General features: G+C 32.4%; 3 protein-coding genes across 5 annotated transcripts in view; 1 reads left to right on the top strand and 2 right to left on the bottom strand.

Annotated features, from left to right (window-relative positions):
• LOC126827457 (acylamino-acid-releasing enzyme) overlaps positions 1 to 5,484 on the bottom strand; it is a 41,531-nt gene extending 36,047 nt beyond the window's left edge. Inside the window, exons 1-4 of one of the 2 annotated variants that reach the window (XM_050556802.2) lie at positions 5,404 to 5,484; positions 2,367 to 2,587; positions 1,210 to 1,300; positions 450 to 528 (exon numbers count right to left, since the gene is read on the bottom strand). In XM_050556802.2, the coding sequence (XP_050412759.2) occupies positions 450 to 528; positions 1,210 to 1,300; positions 2,367 to 2,587; positions 5,404 to 5,418 (406 nt within the window). In that variant the 5' untranslated portion in view covers positions 5,419 to 5,484. Of the gene's footprint in view, positions 1 to 449; positions 529 to 1,209; positions 1,301 to 2,366; positions 2,588 to 3,566; positions 3,692 to 5,403 lie in introns of those variants that run through there. The other variant, XM_050556803.2, reaches the window with a different exon arrangement.
• On the top strand, positions 5,473 to 11,708 carry LOC126827463 (39S ribosomal protein L42, mitochondrial). Its single transcript, XM_050556815.2, has 6 exons — positions 5,473 to 5,570; positions 9,325 to 9,385; positions 9,590 to 9,674; positions 10,243 to 10,275; positions 10,641 to 10,762; positions 11,032 to 11,708. Exons 1-6 carry the CDS (start codon positions 5,513 to 5,515, stop codon positions 11,084 to 11,086), a joined length of 414 nt encoding a protein of 137 aa, XP_050412772.2. The 5' UTR covers positions 5,473 to 5,512; the 3' UTR covers positions 11,087 to 11,708.
• Positions 11,709 to 12,037: 329 nt separating this feature from the next.
• Positions 12,038 to 26,089, bottom strand: LOC126827461 (uncharacterized protein C3orf84). 2 transcript variants are annotated; one of them, XM_050556813.2, is made up of 5 exons: positions 26,040 to 26,089; positions 22,727 to 22,763; positions 22,341 to 22,454; positions 18,824 to 18,901; positions 12,038 to 15,946 (listed from the first exon to the last, which is right to left on the bottom strand). In XM_050556813.2, exons 2-5 carry the CDS (start codon positions 22,751 to 22,753, stop codon positions 15,425 to 15,427), a joined length of 741 nt encoding a protein of 246 aa, XP_050412770.2. In that variant the 5' UTR covers positions 22,754 to 22,763; positions 26,040 to 26,089; the 3' UTR covers positions 12,038 to 15,424. The 2 variants fall into 2 exon arrangements, with proteins under 2 accessions (XP_050412770.2, XP_055958095.1); XM_056102120.1 differs by lacking the exon at positions 26,040 to 26,089 and having other exon boundaries at positions 22,727 to 23,201.
• Positions 26,090 to 26,091: the final 2 nt, after the last annotated feature.

Genomic DNA, 26,091 nt, shown 5'->3' with positions numbered 1-26,091 from the left:
ATTATTTTAGCGCACACGAGATGTCTTGCCTGTGGGAGGAAACCAGAGTATCCAGAGTAAAGCCACAAGGTTGAGAAGGTGCCAAGCCACATACGCTCACACCAGGGATCGAAACAACAACCGCAAGCCAGATGTGACTGGCCAGTTAGAGGGCGAAGCGTGGCACTCTAGACCACTAGGCCATCCCAACCCCCCAGGCTCAGGATGGCTCAAAAGAGCCTTATAATGTCCACTGTGTGTTATATATATAAGGATTTGACAATGGTCAACTGATCAAAACATACATCTTTAAAGACACTCAAACTGATCAGGTTTTTTTTTCAAATAGCAATAAATCATTTTCCTAATTATATGAGGTATGTTCATATAATTTTTTTTTCTTTTTATAGTTCTTTTGCTTGTTTTTTTTATTAAACAAAGCTTTTTACATATTAAAATACTTTACTTACCATCTTTGTTGTTGATCTTCCCATGTTTTTCTTTGGCTAGAATATCAAAATTCTTCACCTTTCCATCATTGTTCCATATCTAGATTTAAAAAAACCCAGATGTAGCTGTATTTTATAGAGTGCTACATTAGAATTATATTGATTTATTAACTTCTATTTTATAGATTACTCTTATCTTTATATTATCCTCATCCTCATTACGCTAAAGAGTTTCACCTGTTAATAAAATCTGAACCTACGACCTGGTGTTTCGTTCAACCCTGCTACAAAAGTAAAAAATAAATCTTTAACTATATGAACTTTCCATATAAGTCAGAAAGAGTATTAAAGGAGCTAAATCCTTTTCTCTGGCACCTAGAAATTGACACAAATGGCTTGCATCGCATAAAATAATACAATATGAATGTATATAAACTGATTTACATTCAATCGTTACTGTAATTTCTATTCAGTTATATTCGGCGAAATAGACGAAGAGTCCAAAGTGAATGGCAGTCTTCGCATCTGGTTATTCCAGTAGTATTCTCCTGTGGGGTATGTTTAGCCTTGTTCATCGAGTTGCTTCTTTTCAAATAACGCTCAAAAGCATTCTGGCACACGATTGTCTCAAATAGCCTACTGAATATCAGAAGATAACAACATCAAATGTTGATTTAAATTGACCAATAAGTCGTGTTTACAATGTCGAAGACTGTGGATGATACTTCTCATAATCAATAGTAGCCATAGTTTAAATATAGTTTAGAATGAATGATCTCACCTCTATAAATTGTTTTTCATCACCTTTCTTATTTGTCCAACTTCTCAAAATAGCTTGAAATTTACCAGATGGTGATTCCACGTTAAATAGTCTAGAACAGTAAAAAACATAGTCAAGCCATTTTCTTCAAGCACTGGCCTAAGATTTATTTGTATTTGTCTGCATGGAAAAAGAAAGGATATTAAATCTTCTGATCATCACTTGATGAAATTTGAATCAGTTCCATTCAGTATTCATAAAGATATGATGACCTGAAAATTTCACAGCCTTTGATATCCTCTGCAGATTACTTAAACAGGCCAGTGGTGGCAGTGCCACCTGTAAGCGCTGTGCTGGGTTAGATTATTCCGACATAATCCAATTCAGGAGATTATTTACCATTGATATTGAGCTTTTTGTTTTTAAAATTAAATGTTAAATAATCAATCATTACATTATAGCATGTATGAAGTGTTGAAAAATTAGATATCGTTCAAAAAAATGCACAGGATCAGAGACATTAACGCTGATGGGGAAAATCTTACAGTTCTTGTGTATAACTTCAGGGGCATTTTATCTTTTTTAGGGTGACCATAGAAAATGAGCAGGGGTTTAAAAATCTAACAGTAACCATATAAAAGTCTCAAAATGACCTAGTAGTGTCTACCCAAAATCATGATTCAAGCTCATAAAATTAAAAATGACACAGACGTTTTTGCAGATCTAATATAATTTATGCCTACTCAGGGTGTGGAGATAACCTAGAGGTTATCACAATAAACACAGATAGCAAGAGCAGGTCAGGCTTTCTTATAAACCACAAACAGTCATCCATGCAAGCTGTGCTAGTTCTATAATGGCAATGAAGCAATGATTAAAGAGACATTAATCACCTTCATGTATCAATACCCGGTACTCAATTTTTGAAAAGTACCTAATCTAAAATAAACACTCATTCACCTAATTATCAAAAATCCATGCATTAATCCACTTTAGTAAGCTATTCTGCATGAGCAACAAACTCAACTCAACAGTAAATATTAGGGCAATATCCTTCAATCAAATATCTTTAGTCAGGGACAACAACTCTTGAACTAAGTTTGTGAAAATGCTTAAAGTCAATGAATTAAAAATAAAAATCATGTTCCGGGTGTGTTATCAAAATAAATTATTCTTACTCATTCTTTATTTCTTGAGCTGGTGTAGATAAAAGAATAGAATTATCTGATGCATTTAAAACGTAATTTCTTGTAAAGTTAGTTTTATCAGCTTTTTCAAGATCTCTCTGAGTCCATTCTGTGTAGACGGCTAAAAACTGATCGTTATTTGATCTAACTCGTGCTAAGGTTGGTTGGCTTATTGATGATAAATTTCGATAAATTTCTACAATTTCTTCCATCTAAAAAAAGAGGAAATCAACTTTTAGAAAGATATATGCAATATGGAATCTCGTTGTGTCTATTTTTCACAGACTTTTAAAATGGCTAGAACTCTTTCATCTTGGTAAAATATATTTTTACCAGTAATTGGATTAAATAGGGTTGTGGGATGACAATAGATCTTCTTCATAATTCTGTGCCCATTGATAAATCCAACATTGAGATATAGCCAAAATTGAAACTAACAGACTCCACCTTTAAATTTTCTAACAACAATTTAATTGTATAAACTTTAGAGTTTTTCGGTTATCACATCACTAATCAAAAACATATCTGATCAACCTAATTCAAATACTGTACTTTATTTTGACCTGAATAAAAGAGATATGGCCCATCTACAGTAAAGTATATCAGCACAATCCAGAAAGGTTGTAAAATTTTATCTTGTCATGAACAAGTCATATTCTTAACCCTTTACTACCCCAGTTCCTTGAAGAAAATTAGAGAAAGGTGATATAATACTGGCACATCCCTGAACAGACCAGGATTTAAACCACTTGAGGTACATGTACATGTATCTGAATAGCTTTTTGTATTATATGACCATTTTGTGGGTGCCACAGCTATGCACGTGACAGGGCTGTTTCAGATGGTCTAAGGAGTTAGCGTGTTTTTGGGCAGTCTAAGTGCTAAATGGTTAATCATCCCTTATAGGTCACCAGACTATTTCACATACAGAACTTATCAATATATGACATTTGTAAAGTATTTGTTGCAATGTGACCCGGAAAAATTATAGACCCAAACAATAAATAAGTAAATAAAACACTGTTTGCCATCTCTAGCATATACATGTAGTACACTAGACTCTAGAATGTAGTCCAATATTTGTGATATTTAAAATGTCTTGAATTGTTTTTTAAAATATATTTTTGGGGGCAAAACCTATAGTTACGTTCTTAGAATCTCATTAGATATATCTTTAAATTAGTTACAAACCTTGCAAACTTGTGACTTTTAAATTGGCCGTAATTCCTTCCCAAATAAATATTTCAACACAACAGAAGGAAAATGACTATATAATACAGCCAACCATAGATTGTAGAATGCAACATTTAGTATGAAAGATCACACACAAATGTAATATGATATGTAACATGTCTTCATTAGAAAACTATTTAATTTAATATTTCCAGGATACAGGCAGCTTACATGATTTTAGGCAGAAGATCTAATCCCTTGTCACATGCATATACTCTTCAAAAAAAAGTAGGGGATATTCAGAAACAATACAAAACTGCGGAAATGCACTGCTGTTTTTATTAGAGGTAACCAATGTATGTTAATAACAGGCCAATTGCCTACACATGAACATAAACAGTTCATATGGACGGCTTATCTGACGGCCGCATTTCACTCACAAAGAGATACACCGTCAAAAGTGAAAATGGACGTTTTTTGATTTTTATCTTTATAATGAGTAATTGCTCCACCAATTCTCAGACATTCAGCAATTCGTCGTGGCATTTTCCTAATCAACCGCCCAATCATGATTTGGGGCAATCTGACCATTTCCTCTTGCAGTGCCACGGCCAATACTTGGAGTGTTGTCGGTTGACGTTGACGTCGAAGAACACGTCTCCCGATCAAATTAAACGTTAAACACTAAAGCAAAGATACGCTAAAAAGTAAATCTTATGCAAGAACCAATAAGAAAGCAAACATGGATAGATAAATCAGCACGCGGCAGTTTTCATCAACTCTTCCTTGAAGTGTCAAATTTGACAATGAAATGAAATGGGGTTTAACGTTTTACTGTTCTGTTCCTAAACAGTACTGGGCTAATGAAGACGGGCATACGCCATACAGTGTGATATGAGGGAAACTTTGCCCGGACAGCGGCGCTACGGCCTACTCTTATATCGAATTCCAACTGCCAAGGGATCTTTTACGTGCACGCCAATATGTACACGGGACTTCTGTTTTTTGTCCCATCCGAACGACTAGACAGCTGTCCTTGTCAGGCCCTCCGTCCTGCATCACTGACAAGGGGAAAACACGCCGGAAAATCTGGATGAACTTTCTCGGCCAATGCAGGGATCGAACACCCGACCTCCAGGCTAGCGAGCCAGCGTCTTACCTACTTAGCCACGTGATCCCCAAATTTGACAATGAACCCCTCCCACGTGTATGGCGCTATTGCGTATCGCATGTGCAGCTCAGTGGTTATGTTGGGGCGATAAGTTCTTCATCTGTGAACATACTCTCAAAATATGTCAAATGTCCATGACTATTCATTATCGCAACCTGCATACCGGTAGGTATTTTTGCATTTCAATATCCCCTACTTTTTTTGAAGAGTATATAAGCTTTAATTGATCAAAGTTACAATTGAATTGATGACAGACATTATTATACAGAAATCACAATGCTAAATATGGTGTGTTTTGCAAGTCCCAAGGACCCACAATGAATTTTGGATCACTAGGCCTACACTCACTGGCAGTCGGAGGGCCCCCCTCCCCCAATAAGTGCTAAGTTTGGATGCCGCGCTGGCTACATCAGGTAGTCCTAATAATCCTATGGCCATGGGTTCGATCCCAGAGTTACTCAGGATTTTCCAATTTGCTTTCCCATCGTTAGTGGTGCACGACTAGTTCTTCTGATGAGACAGGAAAAATCATGCACATTTAATTTAAATGAAATGGATCCCTGGTCTAGGTCATGAACAGAGCAAATTGTATTGCAGGGTAAATATATTGATTAAAAAACATAGTATCTGGAATAATTTTCCGATTGGTGTCAATTGAGAAAAGTGACAATATTGTATAAATACCTGTTTAGCAGCCATAATTTACTTCTAAAATTATTTTCGAAGCTTCACCACGGTGGAAAAGACCTTGACCTCTTATAGTTCAATCTAGGCAAAGGTGAAGGTTGACAAAATGGCCGCCCCCATGAGAAGGTTGTTTTGTACGTTTTCCAGATTAAAATCGTTTAAAGGTTGTTTTTTTATATATATATATATCTGCACATGACATTTAGTTTAGCTCTAAACCCTTTTGGAAGATATACCGTATACGGACCGAAATGTATTTGCGATGAACTACTCAAGATTTTAGTTGTAGGCCTAATTGATTTTTAATTTTAATGGAGTTAAAAATCACTATTCTGTATTCTTTGGCACCATAATAATATAATAACCGTACAGTATTATCTATGTTAGCACCTAGAGATGGATACAAATGCCGATGAGTCGCAACAACTAATAGTGTAATGTGAATGTTATGTATATAATATAAACTGATTTACATTCAGTCGTTTCCAGGGGCGTAAAAAATTGTTTGAATCCACTAGCCCAGGGCTAGTAATAGTATTCTACTGTCAGGCAGTAGCCCGGCATTAATATCCATTAGTCCATAGTTTGACTAGGTACAAGATTTAATCTTCAATATTTGGGCATATGTTTTGTTGCCTGCCAATTGTTTTCAATAAAGATCGTTGACTTGATTGCCTAATAATTAAGGATGTATATAATAATACGGCTACTCGGTTAACCGGTCACAGTTCGGTTTCCATATCATATCTGACCTTCAAAACCAGGAATGGTAGCCACAACAATGTTTTTTTTTCACTAAAGACCATATAAATACTTCTTATAGCACATGTCATTTGTAATATATCACAGTAAATTAACGCCCTATAATTCCCGCTTGAAGATTTGTATACGTTGTGTTATTATTAGCACTTACTGCAAAGCACGAGATAGCCTCGACTGAATGAAAAATTAATTGTATTACGGTATTTATTTACCTGGTCACTCTATAAAGAGTCTCAAAATGAAATGAAATGGGGTTTAACGTCCTACTGTTCTGCTCCTAACCTGGGCTAATGAAGACGGGCATACGCCATACAGTGTGCTATGAGGGAAATTTTGCCCGGACAGCGGCACTACGGCCTACTCTTATATCAAATTCCAACTGCCAAGGGATCTTTTACGTGCACGCCAATGTGTACACGGGACCTCGGTTTTTCGTCCCATCCGAACGACTAGACAGCTTTCCTTGTCAGCCCCTCCGCCCTGCATCACTGACAAGGGAGAACCACGCCGGAAAATCTGGATGAACTTTCTCGGCCAATGCAGGGATCAAAGTCTCAAAATAAAACAAATCAGGTTTATGTACTGATATAATATCAAAATAGACAGGATAGTAAAATTGTTTACATTTTCACTTGAGTGCGCCCGATAGGGTCAAAGTTGACGACACACGGGTCACTGGAACAATTCATCATGGCGTGTGTGTAATGAACATGTGTAGTAAATTCTTTGGAAATACCTTGTATTATCTTGTATTTAAAAATACAAAGGTATGCTTTCAAATATTTATGTCAGAACTAATCTAATATAAAGTATAAGGGAGTCTTTTGTTTTTAACCTGATTTCAACTGGTTTATACGTGTCAAAGCATGCAAGATGGAGAAATGAAATGTCAAGAATGAATGAATAGAAGGGGTACAAAAAATGTCCATACGACTCTAAGTTTTACTACAGAAAATATATTGATATGATTGGGTTTTCCTTGGAATTTGAGAAATAAATGTGGGATATTTTACAGTTTATTTATCTATATCGTCACTAGTTTAATTCACAAACCGGTGAAAGGGCACTAGCCCAGGACTAGTACGGCTAAATAGATCACTAGCCCGTAAGTTATTTTTGGTAGCCCCGGGCGTAGGGCTAGTGGATTTTTACAACCCTGGCCATTTCTGTTTTAGTTTTACTGTAATTTCTAACCGGCTATATTAATAGCCTATGTTCGGCAAAATACACAAAGAGTCTGAAAATTGAATGTCAGCCTTTGGCATCTGGTTATTTCAGTCTACATCGGTAGTAACTAGTATTCTCCTAAATGGGTTATGTTTAGCCTCATACATTGAGTCGCTTAATGCAACTGACGCTCGAAAGCATTCTAGCACACGGTTTGTGTGCCAATTTTAAAATTTTCATTTTGTCTTAAATATTGGATATCGGAAGCCCAACTTTTCTTGGTAAGATATAAATTGACCAATAAGTCATGTTTGCAATATCAATGTGACAAGGGCAGCTGTCTAGTCAATCGGATGGGACAAAAAACAGAGGTCTCATGTACACTTTGGCGTGCACGTAAAAGATCCCTTGACAGTTGGAATTCAATATAAGAGTAGGCCGTAGTGCCGCTGTCCGGGCAGACTTTCCCTAATAGCACATTGTATGGCATATGCCTGTCTTCATTAGCCCAGCTCGGAGCAGAACAGTAGGACGTTAAACCCCATTTCATTTCATTGCAATAACAAAGACTGTGGATGATATTGAATTGAAGACTTGGTTCCTTTAACAACATTGTCTTGAATTTAGTTTCACTTTCAGTCTCGATGGCGCCACACATGTACACAGACCTATATATTTAAATTGTGTAAGCCATTCTTTTTCTTTTGAAATTGAAAGGCTTTATTTGCCTTTTGGTTAATGTCTCATTCTCTCTAAGAAAGCATTCGATAACTTTTTACTTTACAGACCTTTTAGCTTTGTTGTATTCATCTTGCTTTTTTATTATAGTCAATTAGTCAGTCTTTTGATCGAATGTTCTCTCTTACTTACATGCACTGATAGTTATTGTTAAAATCTCTGAATGTCATTTGAGTGATTCCATTGCATAGGCCTACTACAATTATTACAATATTGTGAATGTTTAATATCTCAAAAATCATTCAGTGAAAAATCAATGATGTACCGGTATTTGAAAATGTCAAATCATTATGCAGATGATAAAAACTGGAATTTACATACAATGTATTTAGAAAGACAAATCCAATTGAATCCAGCCAAACCAGGAGATTATCTACCCTTGATATTTTGACATTTTTTTAATTATAATATATAAGATTTCGATATAGTTCTGGCAGTTCTTGCTATAATACTTTAAAAAAGGATAATGAAAAAGGAACATATTCAAAACTTCAGTTAAATTACTTTATTGTGAGCCAAGTTTAATAAAAGTTGGAAGTTTTGATAAGAATACTTAGTGTACTCTTGATTTTCATTGCTACCATTGTTATGATAATGATCAAAGTCATGATTATCCATTTTGAAATTAAAGTAATTACGAAACGACGATTGTGTTTCAGTCCATTAAAATTCACGACCATCGATAGTCTAGAGAGTTGATCATGGGTTTGTCATGTGAATAAATGCCTAATTAATAATTTATATAACATTTGAGGCCTCCCAAAAAGACCTGCAATAGGCAGATTTAGTTAGAACTTACATACTACATCTTTAATAAAATGTTAAATAATTAGTTTGAGTACATTTTAGCATGGACTAAGTCGTTGATATTTTGATATTTTTCGGCAAAATACAAATGTTGCACAGAGGCTTTTTAACAGTCTGTAAATCTGTCTCCCCATTTTTTTGATTATCCCTAATTACAACAGTGAAGTATTCCAACGCCTTGTTAAAATGCGATATGCATGATGTATGTTGTTGTATGTATTCTTTTATTTACTGTTTGAGAAATTATTTCATGAATTTTATAAGATTTGTAAATTGATTTTACAATGAAACTCCTGCAAGTGAAAGTTATCGAAAGTGAAAGTTATCGAAAGTGAAAGTTATCGAAAGTGGTGTAATATTAAAATAAAGACCATTCTCAATAAGTGGAGTTTATCCCTCAGATAGCAAAACCCTGCGACTAATGTGTTGTTTGTGTATTTTCAGCTATATCTCCAATATATTTGAGAAGATTATCAAGTTACTCTGATGACTCTTCAAACAAAAGGTAATTAATCTACAATATGCTGAATTTTGTTGGCTCATTAGATCAAATGTTGAAAGAGAAGTCCTAGTTTTATGGGATGCCATATCAGACAAAATATGTAATTTGTTTCAGAATTGATAATCAGATTTTGTTGAATACTGCAAACATAAATTGAAAGCTTTTTCTGTATTACATGTACTGTAAAATTCGTATTTTTACATATAGATCCACCCAGTCATGTTTGTCACCTGACGGTAGTGCCATTCTCTTCTGGCATCCAGAACAAAATTTTCCTTATGAACACTCACAGGTAGGTGTATGTCATTATTGCCAGCTGATAAAAATGTAATTTTTGCTTAGCAATCATTTATTATACTTTTATGCGATTTTCAAATAAAACTGTATGAAAAATTAGAAATAATATGCCAGTCCATTGCTGACATAATATGCCAATACACAAGTCAACTGAGAATGTGACAGTATGAGTATTATTGACTATTGCACTTCAATTACTTCAAACCACTTGGATTTCTTTGACTGAAATGAATCATTTTGAATTTGAAATCCGATCTCTGAGTTGTTTGAAATTCAGGATTGGATAATATTCTGGCCACATTGAAATCCTATTCCTGATGTCTGAAACAAGGTTCCTGGAGCCATCTTTATCAGTCATCAGACAAATTTGCACAGTTCGTGATATAACAGATAGAAATGGGAGTCGATACAACATATTGTAGTCCAAACAACTTTTTATGACCTGGTTGACTGTTTATTTTTTTAGTAAAGTTTTTGTTCAAGAACTGAGAATTTTCAACTCATTTTATTTTGTGAAACTAGCCTATACATGTAATTCTTTAAGAATTGTTTATTTTTTTTAGCCCATTCCTAGAAAAGTACAAGAATTAGAAGAGGTAAATAATATATCAAAATAATAAAATATCTACGATGTAACTCAGTTGATTGATCATTCTTTTATTTTTCATTTCCATTCTGTTTTATGGGAAAATGACTAATAGCTTCAACAGTTTCTCATGGTACTATCATAATGTGAGGAGAAACTTCACATACGATAGCCATGGGAATTTACAAAATGCCTTATTTTATGATAAAATCCTATCTGCTTTAAAAACAAATATTAGTATTATGAAAAAACAAATGACTTACCTTTAATTTGAGTTGATTACTAGCATTTGTTTCATCTCTTAGTTTTTTTTATGATGTGATCTTAATATGTATCATTCCATTTTCCATGTATAATTATTCATATGTTTTCCAGGGTGATACAGTTTTAAAAGTTCAGTTATTAAAAGAAGAGTCAGTAAAACATAGACCTGATGGACCAACAGACGCTGAATTATCCAATATATTTTATGAAACAAAACATAGATGGTTTCCACGGTAAGTTGATAATGGGCTACCATGCAACCCTCTTTAGAGTTTTTCATTATCATACTTTGTTTAGCCTCACCCCCTCAATTTGTATAGTGATTTTTTTTATGTAAGACAAAATAATTAATATTTACTAAAATCTGTCAGATAGATCATATGGGCAGATATTTTGGACATCCAGATGTGCTTTACGGATGGGGGAAAATAACTAGTATAAATGTATATATTATTTGTATTGTATTTATGTTCTTTTAATCCATGTTACAATTACATTTCAGACCAGAGAAAAAATATAGAAAGGTTAATCCTCCAAAAGATAGAGACGGTCTGTAGTGTGCATAGTTATTGTTATAACTGGAAATAAACTTTATTTACAAAGTGACAGTCAAATGATGCAAAAATAAAGTGAAAGTGGAATGATACCCAAAAACTGAAAATAGAATTGCTTTTGTAGATTAAACTTGTGTGTCAGGAGAGAAAAACATACATGAATTTGACATGATATGGTGACTTTTTCAAGGGACTCTAGGCTGTTCACAAAGGTTGGATCCATCTACTTCATACTTCGAGAATAGATCTTTGCCCTAAATGGCTGCCATATCCGAAAATTAGTATACTATTTTGTATTGCAGTTTTATTCCGTTTCACATCTGTCATACACATAAAGAACAAATAAACCTTTTCAATGTTATTGAATAGATGCGTAATAAATACTTCTCAAAATTCTCGAAGTATACATAGTGTTTTCAACAAAAATCATTGATTTAGGACTTAAAATGTCGATCAACTAACTTAGTGCCTGTTCTCAAGCGGAGCTAACTGTATAAAGGCAGGTTGGATGGGATAAAAGTTATTGTGATGTTTAATAAGTTTAATTGTTAGTGTTTAATGGGTCTGTTTGATAAGTTTGATTACAAAATATTCATCCATTTTGGTAATATATAGTAAAACCTTTTTGTTGAGTTATTTATTGACCCAAGCTTACCAACTACTACTAATAGCTATTAGTAGGGAAGGGGTGTGTCATGCATCAGATCCCAAAGATTTTTGTTATGTTTCTGATTGAGTCAAATACTTCCACAGTGTCACTGTTATACATATGTATAATACATATCTTCTGACAGACCAATTAGTGATTAAATATGCTATTCTCTGAATTGATAACTTTTGGTGTCATCCACATTCTTCTTTTAATAGATCATCATGATTTATTCTAAATAATCATTCTTTGGATAGATAAATTTCTAAGGGAATCAGTAAAAATATATTTTAAAAAAAACAATATGGCATTAGATAATAAATTTATTATTTTTGACTTGTAATTTTAAAAAAATTAACAAAAATATTAATCAAGACAGTAATGGAATGGAAAAAGGTTCAATATCTGGTCAACAAAATAATTCAATCATTTTGAGACAAACATATGGTAACTTCCATTTCTATGGTTATGAAAACAATAAACAAATTATCATATAGTAATATACAGTGGTACAGATATTAATTACACAGAACATATTATTTTATTTGCATATTCTAAATCTGGTTAACAATGTTTAACAATATATATCTTAATAATGCTGTTGATCAAACGGATCTTTCATAGGGTAATTTCAAAAAGCATATATTTTAAAATTGTTGAAACTAACCTCATGACACTCGCCACAGTGAAAAAACAGGTCCCAATTCGATTTCCATTACATTTAAAGAGTCATTATACAAGGTTATATCTGCCTGTTGCAGTCTTTTTACTGGCTTTAACTGCTATATAAATTATTATTTAGACATTTATCACATGACAAGCCCATACTTAACCCTCTACATTATCCAATGGCTTAAATATTGAGTGGATTAGACAATGTCCATCATCTTTAAACTATAATATGGCCGCCTTTTATGCAGACTGTGGTTTGAAGGAATGAAAATAGAGACTGTTTATTATTTGGGCAACTCAATTGGCAATCAGCAGATACAATTTGGACTTTTTATTGTCACAGCTGCAAATGTTCATAACTTGAAATTTTTAGTATATTCATTTCATTTGAAATATTATAGCAAGAAAAGCAAATGTTTGTATCTCAACCTTACATAATGCCTCATTGAGGTAGATTTTCTTTATATTTGTATTATTGATATATAATTACACAAACAGGGTATGTTTTTTATATAATTTTAATAACAAAATTTATGACAAAATTAAAGGTTAAACAATGTATTGATGGTGCCATTAATAAAAACGGGATTCATTTAATATTTCATTGGTTTTAAAAATTCGTTGAATAGTATTAATATCATGTTTGACATTGAGTCCTGATCATTCTCCACATCGATTACAACGAATAAATTTCTGGACAAAGCCATTGATTGTGTAAATGTCTGTTTGTGTGTCCATTTCATTCAACAATGCACTTCGTATTTTAAATACACTGGAGAAAAAAAATCTTTGCATGACAATGTATACAAATTTAGTGATATTTTATCAATACTAGTGGAGATAAAATATGAACTACAATCATCTGGAATAATGAATTTGTAAGGTTCGGGTATATAGAACAAAAACATAGCTGTGCAGGTATATTCAGATTTATCTACAATAGTTTAGTTGTGATTATAACACGAAAAAATATACTAGATGTAAATAAATGTGAAATCTAAGATAGCACAAGTGATAAATATTTGCAAAGATGAAGCAGCCATAGTTTACTTATCTTTAGTCATCTTAATCACAACAATAGAGGTTCTCTTGTCATTCTGGCAAGCCAATTACTTATGTTATGGCTTTTGAAAAATGATTTTGGCAAAAAAAGTCATTTTAGAATTTCGAAAGTTATAGCCATCCAATAAGATTTTAAGGCAGTGAACTAAATGTACATATTACACTTACTTATGAATAAGTACGCCTATATTTTAAACACCCACAATGGTATACACATTCCATCCATATGTGAGAAATGAAATACACATACTAATGGAATAAAAATTCTATTAGGTACTGACTAATGCAATGCACACTCCATAAATGTTTTATTAATGGGGTGCATTTTGATGAATGGGATACATATTACACATTCCTTTTTCCCAATGAACCTCATCAATATTAAGCACTTATATTGGATTAACATACAATTTCTTATTAGTACCTGTACATACAGGTAAACTAATTTCGTTCTTAATTCTGATACAAAATAAACTGGCAGTTTAATAAAATATAATGCTGACTACATGGAAATTAAGATTAACATTAATATATGTTTCTTTAGAATATTTCCCAGTTCAACTTAGTTCAAGTTTCCAGCTATCCACCAGGGGCCTGTTTCACGAAATTTTAACTTAAGATAAAATCCAAATTTAAGTAGATACTTCAATTTTGATTGGCTAAGCACTAAAACCAATCTAAAATTATCCAATCAAATTACTAAAATTTGGATTTTATCTTAGTTAAAATTTAGTGAAACAGGCCCCTGGGTCACAGAAAACTGTATCTGGAAAACATGTACTGGAAATAGAGTGAGGGGCTGAGGGCTGTATGTTTAACTTAAGCTATAAGCCTTCCCAAAACTTTATAATGTCCAACACCAGTCTAAAATAAAGTATACCACATACAGTCCTTTATAAAAAAATAGAAAACTAAGGTTAAATTTAAACACAAAGCAATAAATATGAGCAGCTTGGACTAAATAAAATGTATGTCATACAATCTATATTTCAGATTGGCACCAAACATTTAAATATTTTTGTGTTATGATTTTCAGTCTTCAGCATAATTGTCTTTAGTTTCCCAATTCTCAAAGGCAAAACATTATCAGAAATGCTTGAAATGTGCCATTTTAGGTTGCTATGGAAAACTGGTTCATGCCTATCAGTAATTTGTGTCGCTTTTTCTTAAAAAAAAAATTAATGTTATGGTGTATAATAATTTCAAAGCTGACTGCCTACATTTTGTATGTCTCATAACAGTATAAAGTGTTGTGAATTTTATATTTTGGCCAAGAGCTGGTCAAAATGGTATAAATATAGAAGAAAGAAGTTTATGCAAATTTAATCAGCAGTCTAATCAATATTATCTTAAAACTATATACATATATATCAAAATGTAACAAATTAAAAGTTAAAAAAGAAAAAGTCATGTAATTCATTAACAAATTATTGCATTATTTTCATCACAGATAAGCAAGATTTAAAATAATTATTTTCTACTTTTTTTTATTTTTCTGTAACCTTGAAATCGGAAGGAGTTGTTGATTAATAAAAACAAAAAATAATAAGTTTTAATCAATTGACCTTCAAACCCAATTTCCCATTATAAAAAACCCAAATGAAAAATAGAGAGTTTTCGTTTGCTATGAAAATAATATTATTGTAGAACATATCATTATTCTTCTACCTTAGGAAATCAAGAGAATTCTGGAGACTAAAGGGAGGCAAATCTATTTATTCTTTATTTCAGTTAGGAAAGCCTACACCATTTAACTTTTATTTATGATAATATCTGTTATATAGCAAATAAGGAATCAGCTTTGCTCTATATCCAAGAATGAGCAAAATAATAACTCCAATGTCATATTGCATGTAAATCAGAACAAAACTTGAAGACTAAAGGGAGATTACTAGCCATTGATAACGATTTACTGTACAAATTCTATGTTTAGCTCCTGATTCTTTGGAAAAAGGAAACTACTCTCCATTGTCATCATTATTACAAACTGCTACATTTGTTGAAGCCGTACAATTTTCAACAGGCTGCTCCAACGTTGGATTTTGATCTATTTTTTCTGGAGACAAACAGTCTATTTGGACACCAACTTTAGGGCTAGTAGGTGGGTGTGGGGGGTTATACCAGCTTAAACAGCTTGCTACAGATTCTCGAACCCTTGCTTTTGCTGATTTCGCTCTCTGTATCTGATGTTGTTTTGTTATCTTTAACGCTTCATTATTCATTGCATTAATCATATTCTGATTTGGGGATGCACTACAATGGGAATATCTATACGTTGTTGTGGGTGTACAATCAAAAGATGTTTTTGGCCGTTCCACTAATAGTTGTGTGGATGGACGAATTTGTTCCCTTTTGTAATCTATGTGATAAGTTGAGAGTAATGGCCGCATTCTTTCCACATATTCCTTCTCGGGCATCCAGGTAATAAAATTTGGTTTAAAGTCATACGTTGAGTTTTGTATTCTCTTTCGACCAAGACCCTGAAAAAATAAAAGCTAATTTTAATTTAAAGGTAGATAGTTATACAGGGTCATTTGTATTTGGGGTGGGGTGGGGTGTAAAATATTTTCTAAATAGATACCTGGCTAATAATATAAACATAACCCAGACTGTAGGACATAGGACACTGAAATTCCAGGATAATGGTAAGGAAAATCAACTTTCTTTTCACTAGATGGCATAGGTGGATATATCTTATTGGGTTTATTTTTTTTTAAAGTCCTTATATGCCAAAATAAAAAATCAAAAAGTACAATTATATTTTTTAAAAAAACCTATTCATTTTGATTAATTCTAATGGCTGTTTTATGGTTAAATTGTTCAATGGATATCACACCATCATCTTTATCTTTCTTAGTACATATTTTTTTACAGCTGAAGTTTTTATTTTACAATATAAATGCTATCTTTACACTGTAGTACAAGCAACATACTGATACAAGCTAAAATATCAGATTTTTTGAATAATGTAAATTAAAACAATTCATGATTGCTAGGTTGTTTTGTTTGTGTAGGTAAAAATGATAAATGACTTATAAAGCCACCATAATCTTTTCTTACATATTTATTTTGTAGACAAGATTTCTGATTTAGTTGGGCAAGAGAGTACCTAAAAAGCAATTAATCTGTTAAAATATACCTCCCGTCTAACTCCACAAAATAACCAAAATATCTTGGTTATAGAATATCTCATATACACCATTGTAATAAATGTGCATTATTGATATTGGTATCTAAGTAATGGATAAAACTATTTTGGTATATCAAGTGAAGGTATATCAAGTGAAAGTAAACAATATGTTAAGTATATTGACTTTCCCCTATATTTCACAAGTAGATAAACCTGTCTATTCACATTTTAATCTTTTGGGTGTTATTATATAACACAATTGATGTCTTTAATATAGCCTTCAATTTCGATATCAAGTTATTCATAAGTTCTATCTGAACACCAAATGCATTTTAAGACAAGATCTTATTTGTATTGTGGGCAGCATTATGTCACACCCATAAATCTGGCCTCTTGTATTTGCCTTTTATTCTGGCTTGTTGTCCCTTTGATATCAATACTTGACTACATCTTTGATTGTTTATATCGGGACAAATTACACTTTCCCAATAATTAAATACTACTTTAATATCATTATATCCAATAGTACTGGTAGGTAGCTATTACATGTTATAATAGTCAGTTTCTAGATCTTTATTTACAGTGGATAAACATAATCTGTGGTTTAATAAGCCTGTGAAATAAGGCAAGATTGGGCAATATTTCATTATTAGCAGACAATAAAACATTAGGGGAGAATATAAGTATTTATGGCAAAGACCTTCCTTCGTCAAGGTTAAAATTTACTATTGATACTGCGTTTATTGGTAGTTAGAAATGCTAATAATAACCAAATACGAAGCTAGTGGTATATGCATTCAATATTAGTTTAAAATATTGCTATTTTCAAAAATCAATCTTATCTGATCCCTAGTTTATTAATAAATCCTTCATTGCATTCTGTTATTTTGATGCCAAGATTAACTAGAAATTATAGATTTTTTTTTGTATGCCCACATTTGATGTGGATGTATACAGACGTTGTTTGTCTGGTGAACACTCTGCTGATCAGAGTATATGACAGATTTACAAGGATTGTTTATAGGATCATATTCAGAGCTTAACAGTTGAGGAGTTATCTTTATGAAATCTTGTGAATGCAAGAAAGCATTCTTTCTAGAGTTACTTATAGAGTTCTTGATAAAAAAAATGTGCAGAATTATTTATTAATTAAGGTTTAACAAAGGAACCTATCGAATTTCAAAATCATATCTGCCAGTTTTTTTTATAAAAGTACATTGCTGAACATTTGTCCAGTACAATACAGCATACAAATAAATATGGCTACTAAAATGCCTTATATTATTTCAAGGGACTGATAAGCTATTTAGTTTTGTATTGATTCATTGATTAACCAGTGATACATGATATAAAAGGGTATAATACAGGCTAGTGTATTTTAATATAGATCAGTGTAATTAGTTATAGATATATCAGTAGTCTAGTATATTGATTAGTAGTCTAGGCTTATCGCTGGGAATTACAGGAGATTAAATGCTTATTAAATACACCAAGATCTCTTTACAATTTTCATTTAATAACGATAATCTTGAATTATCAAGATATTTGATGAATTAAAAAAACATCAACAAAGAAATAAGAGGTAATTGTTTGTGTTATTGGTGTGGATTTGGTGAGGTGCAAGGGTAGATTGGTGAGGATGCGAGTACTGGACCCAGGGTAGCCACCCAATGAGCTAAATAATCAGATAAAACATGATGTAATATGACTCGGCATATACATGTATATTAAACAAGGATTATAAATTACAAGTGTTTGAAAAATATGAAATAAATGTAATCTAGTACAATGGTTTGCTCAAAAGCTCTTCTTTGTTTTTACTTAAACATTACAAGATAAAAATATTAATCTTATACAAAAACATCTCATTTTACCATTACTATTTGAGCCCTGATCCTACCATTTATAAATAGAGAATATCCTACTTGTCTTTTTTGATATAAAAAAATTTCAACACAAGTCGATAATGTAAAAAAAGAACGAGGGTTTGCTGATTTTTTTTTTACTTTATCGACGAGTGTTGATATTTATTGATATCAAAAAAGACGAGTAGAAGATTTTATTGATCACCCAACCTTTTCCGTCCTTTTTAACTAACCAATCAAATTCATGTAAAGTGTATAATCTTTTAGAAGATATCGCTCAGTAGAATATGAAAGTTATCACACCATTGATATCTATTGTAGAATGTGTTATTGGGTGATAAACTTATTTAAGGTAAAATTACCTGTTCAAATATCATAGCATCATTCAAAAAAGAATGTCTGTTATCATGATGTGAAAATACATTCTTACTTCCTGGTTGCTGAAATAGACAAAATAACAAATGTATTTTACATTTACCTCAATTTAGTTACGTGAATGTTGATGGTCAACTGTCCTGGAGTGATTCTACTTGCTATTCATTATATGTGGATGTATTATAACATACAATGTAGGGTTCAAATGGTTGATAAATACATCAGGGTAATTTTGGTTTATATTAGTAGGTTTTGCCAAACATATATCATTTGTGTACATTTACAATATAATAGAGTCGACAATCTGGTCTAATCGAAGGAGTATTTTTTGTAATACCATACTATAGGCCTAATCAGGTTATAAAAATTAATATTTTTCTGATATTTCTAGAAATAAAATATTAACTGAAAGTAAGGGCATATACAATATTCTTGGACTGTGTATATATATATTTGGTATCTGTAGATTAAAATCGATTAGGATAAGCCCTGCTTATTTTTCAAGAGCTTTTATTGGTAACTACATACCATAGTCCTTTCCAACAAAGATCTTTTATGGAGAGTACCTGTCAAGAAGACAAGTACTTAGTCTTCTCAGTGGTTGAAAACTAATGTATTAGAGACAACCTTCTCTATATAAATCATAGAATTTTACTTAAAACTTATAAACAACACATGTAGGTTACATTTTAGAACATATCATTTCCAAGTAAAATAGACAAAGTGCACCAGTCTTGGCAATATGAGAAAATATATAAATAAATCTATTTAAATTTATACATGTTTTGGCTTTCATCAGTACTCAAAATATATTTTTTTCTAAAATTTGCCAAAAGAAAAAAAAAAATAATGAAAGATTTCTTTGAAGATATACAACTCTAAGAAAGATCAATGTAAATTCTTTACAATGCCAGTACAATAGTTTGCATGTTAATTTACATGACTATAGACACTCATTTTCAGTGGATAGTTTGATGTAACTATTGTGCACTATCCAATTTCCCCAATGATTAGAATGTGACTATTTGTTTCTCTGTGAGTTATTAAACCTGTTTATCACAAGTCTATGTTCCCTGTGTACATTATTCATTTACTTACTATGTAAACTTTATTTCAGTTCTGAATCATACAAAGTAAAGTACATGCACCTGCATATTAGAATTAATATATCCAAAAGTTCATGACAGAGGCAAAGTTATAAGGGATTAACAACTTAATAAGATTAGTGCCTTAACTAATCCTCCAGTTGATATTGGCTTTAAATAAATTCAATGCAACATTCTTTTGTTTTTTTTAGGCTTTCATATTGCATTCTTTCAGTGGAACTTGGCTAAGAATATGAAAATCAGGTTTTGGGTTAAAGCTAAGCTCAATATATTAAAGTATGTCATCTGTTCTCAAAAAAGCTGCTTCATAGTCAGAAACCTTAATATAAGTCATTGATTTTGTGAGTCAATTTCCATTTTATAGCTCGAAAGTCTAATAAATATACACAAGTTAATAACATAAGAAATACAACTTAATCCTGTACTTCAAAATCAAAGGCCCACAGACTCAATAGAAATAACACATGAATAATGAAAACATTAAACATATAATATCCTATATAACTTTACCAAGGCATAAAATGACAGTATTCATAGGGAGTTTATTCTGCATTCAATAATAAAGTAATCAATTTCTATAAGAATTATATTATCCATTGTACATGTATAGTACTGTATGCGTGAAATAGAGTCCCCATTATTCCAAGACATGTCTGTTTGAATCTACAATTTATATTAATAAATCATGTTTTGTTAAACAAGGTAGTTATTTAACCAGTATATAACCTACAATTAACGCAAATCATATTTTTAAAGAGCACAATAATGATTATATTATACACTGTATAAGTACTTCTGAATATGGTGGATATAACATATTTTTTAAAAAAAGGGTGTATCTCTGTAACCTGATTCCAAATGTAAAGAGAATTTTTGAAAATTAAAACAGATGAGATTCATGCAAACATCATATATATGCATAGAAATTGCAGTGGCTTAGTTTTATCAGTGCATTTAGGATGGATAGCTGAAATTTTAGATATTTTGTTTATTGCACTATCCAACTGTTGTTTAACACCTGTAATTACTTAATCAACATCCTTTATGCCCCCATCAGACAACTTTTACTTGGCTATATATTACAGGTTCACGTGAAATATTTTGAATATTAGTGAATCTTAATCAGTACACACATTTGAATGTCAGTATTCATAAGATATTCACAGATTGTATAATCATTATTAACCATAATGATTGACTGATAAATTAGCCTAATAATAATATTAAATATAGACATAACTAACTTTTTAAATCCCCTAAATCCTTGTAACTTCTTTAAAAATTAAGACTTTTATAATATGTTTATTTCTATTACTTATTCACACAGGTTAGGCCAATTATGGAATCAAATTTTGAGGTGTTTCATAGTTTGAAGTGATCTTTTCAACTGGACCATCAAGATTAGCTTAGAACAGCTAGCTCAAAGGCACAAAGGCAATTAGAGAGAGAGAGAGAGAGAGAGAGAGAGAGAGAGAGAGAGAGCTGGGGTTTAAATTCCACTCCACACAAACTATATCATTTCAGGACTAACATATGGTTCTATTTTATTTCAATAATTCGCAAGTGCATAGGGGTCTTTAGCAATGGGAGAAAACTGGAGGACCTGGAGAAAACCCACAAGGTTGGACAAGCAACCATACTCCTTGTCACATACAACCGGGGAATCGAAACCACGCCAGTTGACTCAATGACAAACCTTATTATTCAGCGCGCTCGTGCTAACCATTCTGCCATTCAACTCCCTCAAAGGAAAATAACCAGCAGTCCAATAATGCATCCGGTTTCCTCCCACTGCTAAAGACCCCTACGCGCAAGCGAATTATTGAAATAAAATTAAAACCGTATGTTAGTCGCGAAATGACCTAGTTTGTGTCGAGTGGACGTTAAACCCCTTCTCTCTCTCTCTCTCCAATAATGCAATGTGTCACTTTTCTTGAATAAGACATTGAATTTGCACATCATTTTAACTTCTTTAACCATTCAGCCATTCAACCCCCCTCAAAGGCAAATAACCAGCAGTCCAATAATGCAATGTGTCACTTTTCTTGAATAAGACATTGAATTTTCACATCATTATAACTTCTTTAAAAATAAATACTTTTATTCAATTCATTTTTGTAAATGAATTTTGTATTTATATAGACCATTTATGTCACATAGCAAATAGAGACATCTTGGAGATTTAATACCATTGTGTGTCTCAACTACCCACCCATTTGGAAATCCTGCATATGCCACCGTTGTTTATCAAATGACCACAGTAATGTAAGGCAGTACTGTATGTCTTCAATAGATTGCTGCCTGATACATTTATGTTCCATCTCCTTGAAGTATTTAATACAATTATCTGTCTTGTTACAATTGTTTTAGCTTTAAAAAACCTTTTGAATAAACTTACTACTGATCTTCGAAGAAATTTTTCTGGTGGCTGAGGTTTTGCTAATATCCTGTATTCACACACAAAATCATTTCGGGTTTTATTACGGAAATGTCCATGAAAACCAGTTGGAAACTATAATATCAAAAGAATGATTATGAAATAAATTCATAAAATTGTATTATTACTGTAGGATTCCTGTGAAAATAAAGATTTTAAATCTGTATAAAAACGTTTACTAGCATATTTAAAATTTGATTAAATTAAAACAAAATGAAATCTAGAGTATCATTTAAATACTGATACTGTTCTGGGTTTTTTACAGATAGGTGTGAAACATGTCTGATATAGTTAGTAGACTATAGATAGTAATTGTATATTTATCCCACTAAAAGGTAAATTCTTACCCAACTGCCAACAATATGGCTCGGCATTTTCCAATACCTGTTAAATGATCAGTTAATATAATGTTATCAATAATCAATCGATCAAATATTCAATAATCAATGCACTCAATAGAACGAATGGGTGTTTCTGTCACTCCATTGTTGACATAATTGCCATGGCAATGCCAGTGATAGCAAATTTTATCTAACTTCCTCCCTCTTTTTCATCCCTTTCAAATTAAATTAAAGTTTCATATCATTGCGATATACAAAGGCATTGATCCAAAGAAAGAATAAACCACTGACGCGTACGTATGTGACAAGGATATCTCCAAGAAATGGCGTCGTAAACAATATTTGTTTGCAACCGTAGCTAGTCTGATAATGGATGAATTACTCACGTGGCTTTGGTTGAAGATAAACACAATATTAACCCAATGACTGGTAGGAATTATAATCACATGACCTTATTTGCGTATAAAGGCGTGACTTATGACGTAATATCCGGAATTCATCGAACATCGTCTGCTAGCAAAGCACATTGGGGACGGGTTTGGTTGTTTTTTGGTAAGCAATGATTTCATCAGAAATTAGAAATCAAGGCAACATGCATTTCGCTTAAAGACATAATTATCGAACAGCATTTGAAAAGTTCACACATGGCAGGGTAAAACATAAAATACTAACAGAGATCCAAATCAAGCCATGCAAGGGCCAGGGGAAAGGCAAGGGTGGAATGATGAAGGATTAAGGATGGTGTATGTCCAATGACAATAATGACAAGACGAAGGTTGTTGGGTTTTTTGCGGGGGGGGTGGAGGGGATATATAGTAATGATAGTTGATAGGTTTTTCTTGACTCGCGTACCCGGTCAAATTTTAACTTTTGGCCAAAAATTTATATACAGAAATACTAAAAATAATAGACTAGAAAGAAGTAGAATTTATGAAGTAAAATAAAATGGGGCAACTTTGATGAACATGATTTAGAACTCTCCCCAAAGACATAAATTATTCACAACATTTGTTATGTTTCTTGCATTTGATTATCTATAACAAATGAATGCACTGTCGCATTTTGATAGATTTATTAAATTTCCATTAATTAATAATTTATCGATTGCAATTTTATGAACCATTCAAAGTAACCCCACTTTTTCAAGATTAAAAAACACCTAAATGACTTGTTGTTGAAATGTTAATTCTAAGTATTTTTATGAATTGAATTTATACTGAATGGAAATTTATGTGTCGTTCAAAGTTACCCTATTGGCGAGGCAAGATTGAACACCCACATTTTTGTCCCCCACCTTTCGAAGAAAGCAGGGGACTATTAAAATGGGTTCGTCTGTCTGTCCGTCCGTCCGCCTGTCTGTCACACTTTTTGGGACACAATAACTCTCCTTCTACTAATTGAGCTAGAATGTTCAAACTTGGTGTAGGTGTTTATGATGTCTTGAAGGAGTTTGAAGATGAGCATTTTCTGCTTAGCCTTAGGGTAAACAGACATAAGCAATTTGATTGGTTGATGCTTTTGGTCACGATGACTTCAGTTATTATAATTAAGTAAGAGCTATGATTCATTATGTCATTACCTTGACTAAGTTTGATGAGAATTTTCTGCTTAGGCTAAGGAACGATAAGCAATTTGATTGGTCAAGACTTCAGAACATAATAACTCTGCTTTTAATTGAGGTAGAATGTTTAAACTTAATGCTGATGTTCATTAGGTGAATGTCTTGACTAAGTTCAATGATTAACATTTCCGCTTTAAAGTTAAGCAGTGCTAAGCAATTTTTTGACTTTGATTCTATCTGATAGAGACTCAGAGAGTGATGAAACTTAGTGTATAGTTAATAGTAGATAATCAGTTTGATTGCTCAATACTTTTGAAAAAGATAAACGTGCAATTAATTAATATGTGTCATCTATTTATTTTGGGATTTTTAGTGGGGGACATCAGCCTTGCTGTTGGCTTGTTTTTAACAAAATTATATTCCTACACCAAAATAAACCTGAATTAAGTGAATTTATGATAAAACTTTTTCTTCCCCATGAATTATAGCTAAAAATAGTAATTAAAAATATATAATAGCTTAGCATTAGCAATCATTAATAAATAAAAAAAAAATGTTCAAAGTAGCCCTGTTTCTGGGTAGCTAGATCTAGTCTAAGTGAGTAAGCCTCTAAACTCAATATCATCCAAAGTCTTCGACATGGAAACACAAATTATTTGTCAATTTAAATCAACATTGATGTTGTGATCTTACAGGCAAAGGATGGGCTTCTGATATCCAGTATTTAAAAGACAAAATAAACATTTTACCATTGATACACGAATCGTGTACCATAGGCAATGCATTTCAGTGCCATTTGTTTGTAACATTACTAACAATATAAGGGACTCGAAGAAAGAGGATAGAGAAATTCTACAAGTCATGTCAAACGGCTATAGAGATCAATTCCTTACGGTCAACTCAAGATTTTGTCAAGGTCACTGAGATGTAAATAAGGTTAGGGCACATGATTGTTGGTGAGATTGTAGGTTAGTGTTAGGATAAGTGTTAGGGCTAGGTCGAGGATTAGGTTTAGGGTTGATATTAGCGCTAGCCCTATTTATATCTGGTGACCTTTGACCAAACGTCCAAACTTGAAGTTGGCCTTATGAAATAGATCTAACCATGTCAAACAGTGGCACCATATTCTTATCTGGAGAGCATGAGCAATAAATACTATCAGTGTAGACTGGAATAACCAGATGCTAGAGATTGCCATTCGCGTGAGACTTCTGGCCTATTTTGCCAAACATATAACTGGTTTGAAATTAGATTAAAGAGGGATACGATTGAATGTAAATCAGTTTATACATTCATATTACATTACTGTATTGCGACCCATTTGTGTCAATTTCTAGGTCCCAAATATTAGCGATTTAGCTCCTTTATTTAATTGGTTTTATGCTCCAAAGATCAAGATGTTGTAAAACTTGCTGTCATTGCCTGCAAGCTGAAAACTAGTTTGCTCATGCCACCACCATACAATTATTTGTTACCTTTTTTTGGTACGATAAGCTACTGTTTTTAAATTACCATAAGTACTGTTATTTTTGACAGTTGATCATTTACAAACAGAAGGATAGACAAAGTCAGAATGTGTAGTTCTGGAAATCAGATGTTTAGAAGATTAGACAGTCTGATGAGAAATGTTGTACCAACCAAAGAACTCTTGTCAGATAGTTATCCGTAAGTAAACAAAACAGTCAAACAAAAATGTTATCCATAAATGATATTCAAGTAGAGCTATCACATTAATAAAAAAACAAAAACTTGTCGTACCTGTAAAGTTCGGATTTCCATTTAAATCAAAACTAAATGTAGACATTGGTTG

This window comes from Patella vulgata, chromosome 7 (genome assembly GCF_932274485.2).
Source record: "Patella vulgata chromosome 7, xgPatVulg1.2, whole genome shotgun sequence".
Taxonomy (NCBI): Eukaryota; Metazoa; Mollusca; class Gastropoda; family Patellidae; genus Patella; species Patella vulgata.
This window is presented reverse-complemented; position numbering and strand designations above follow the sequence as displayed.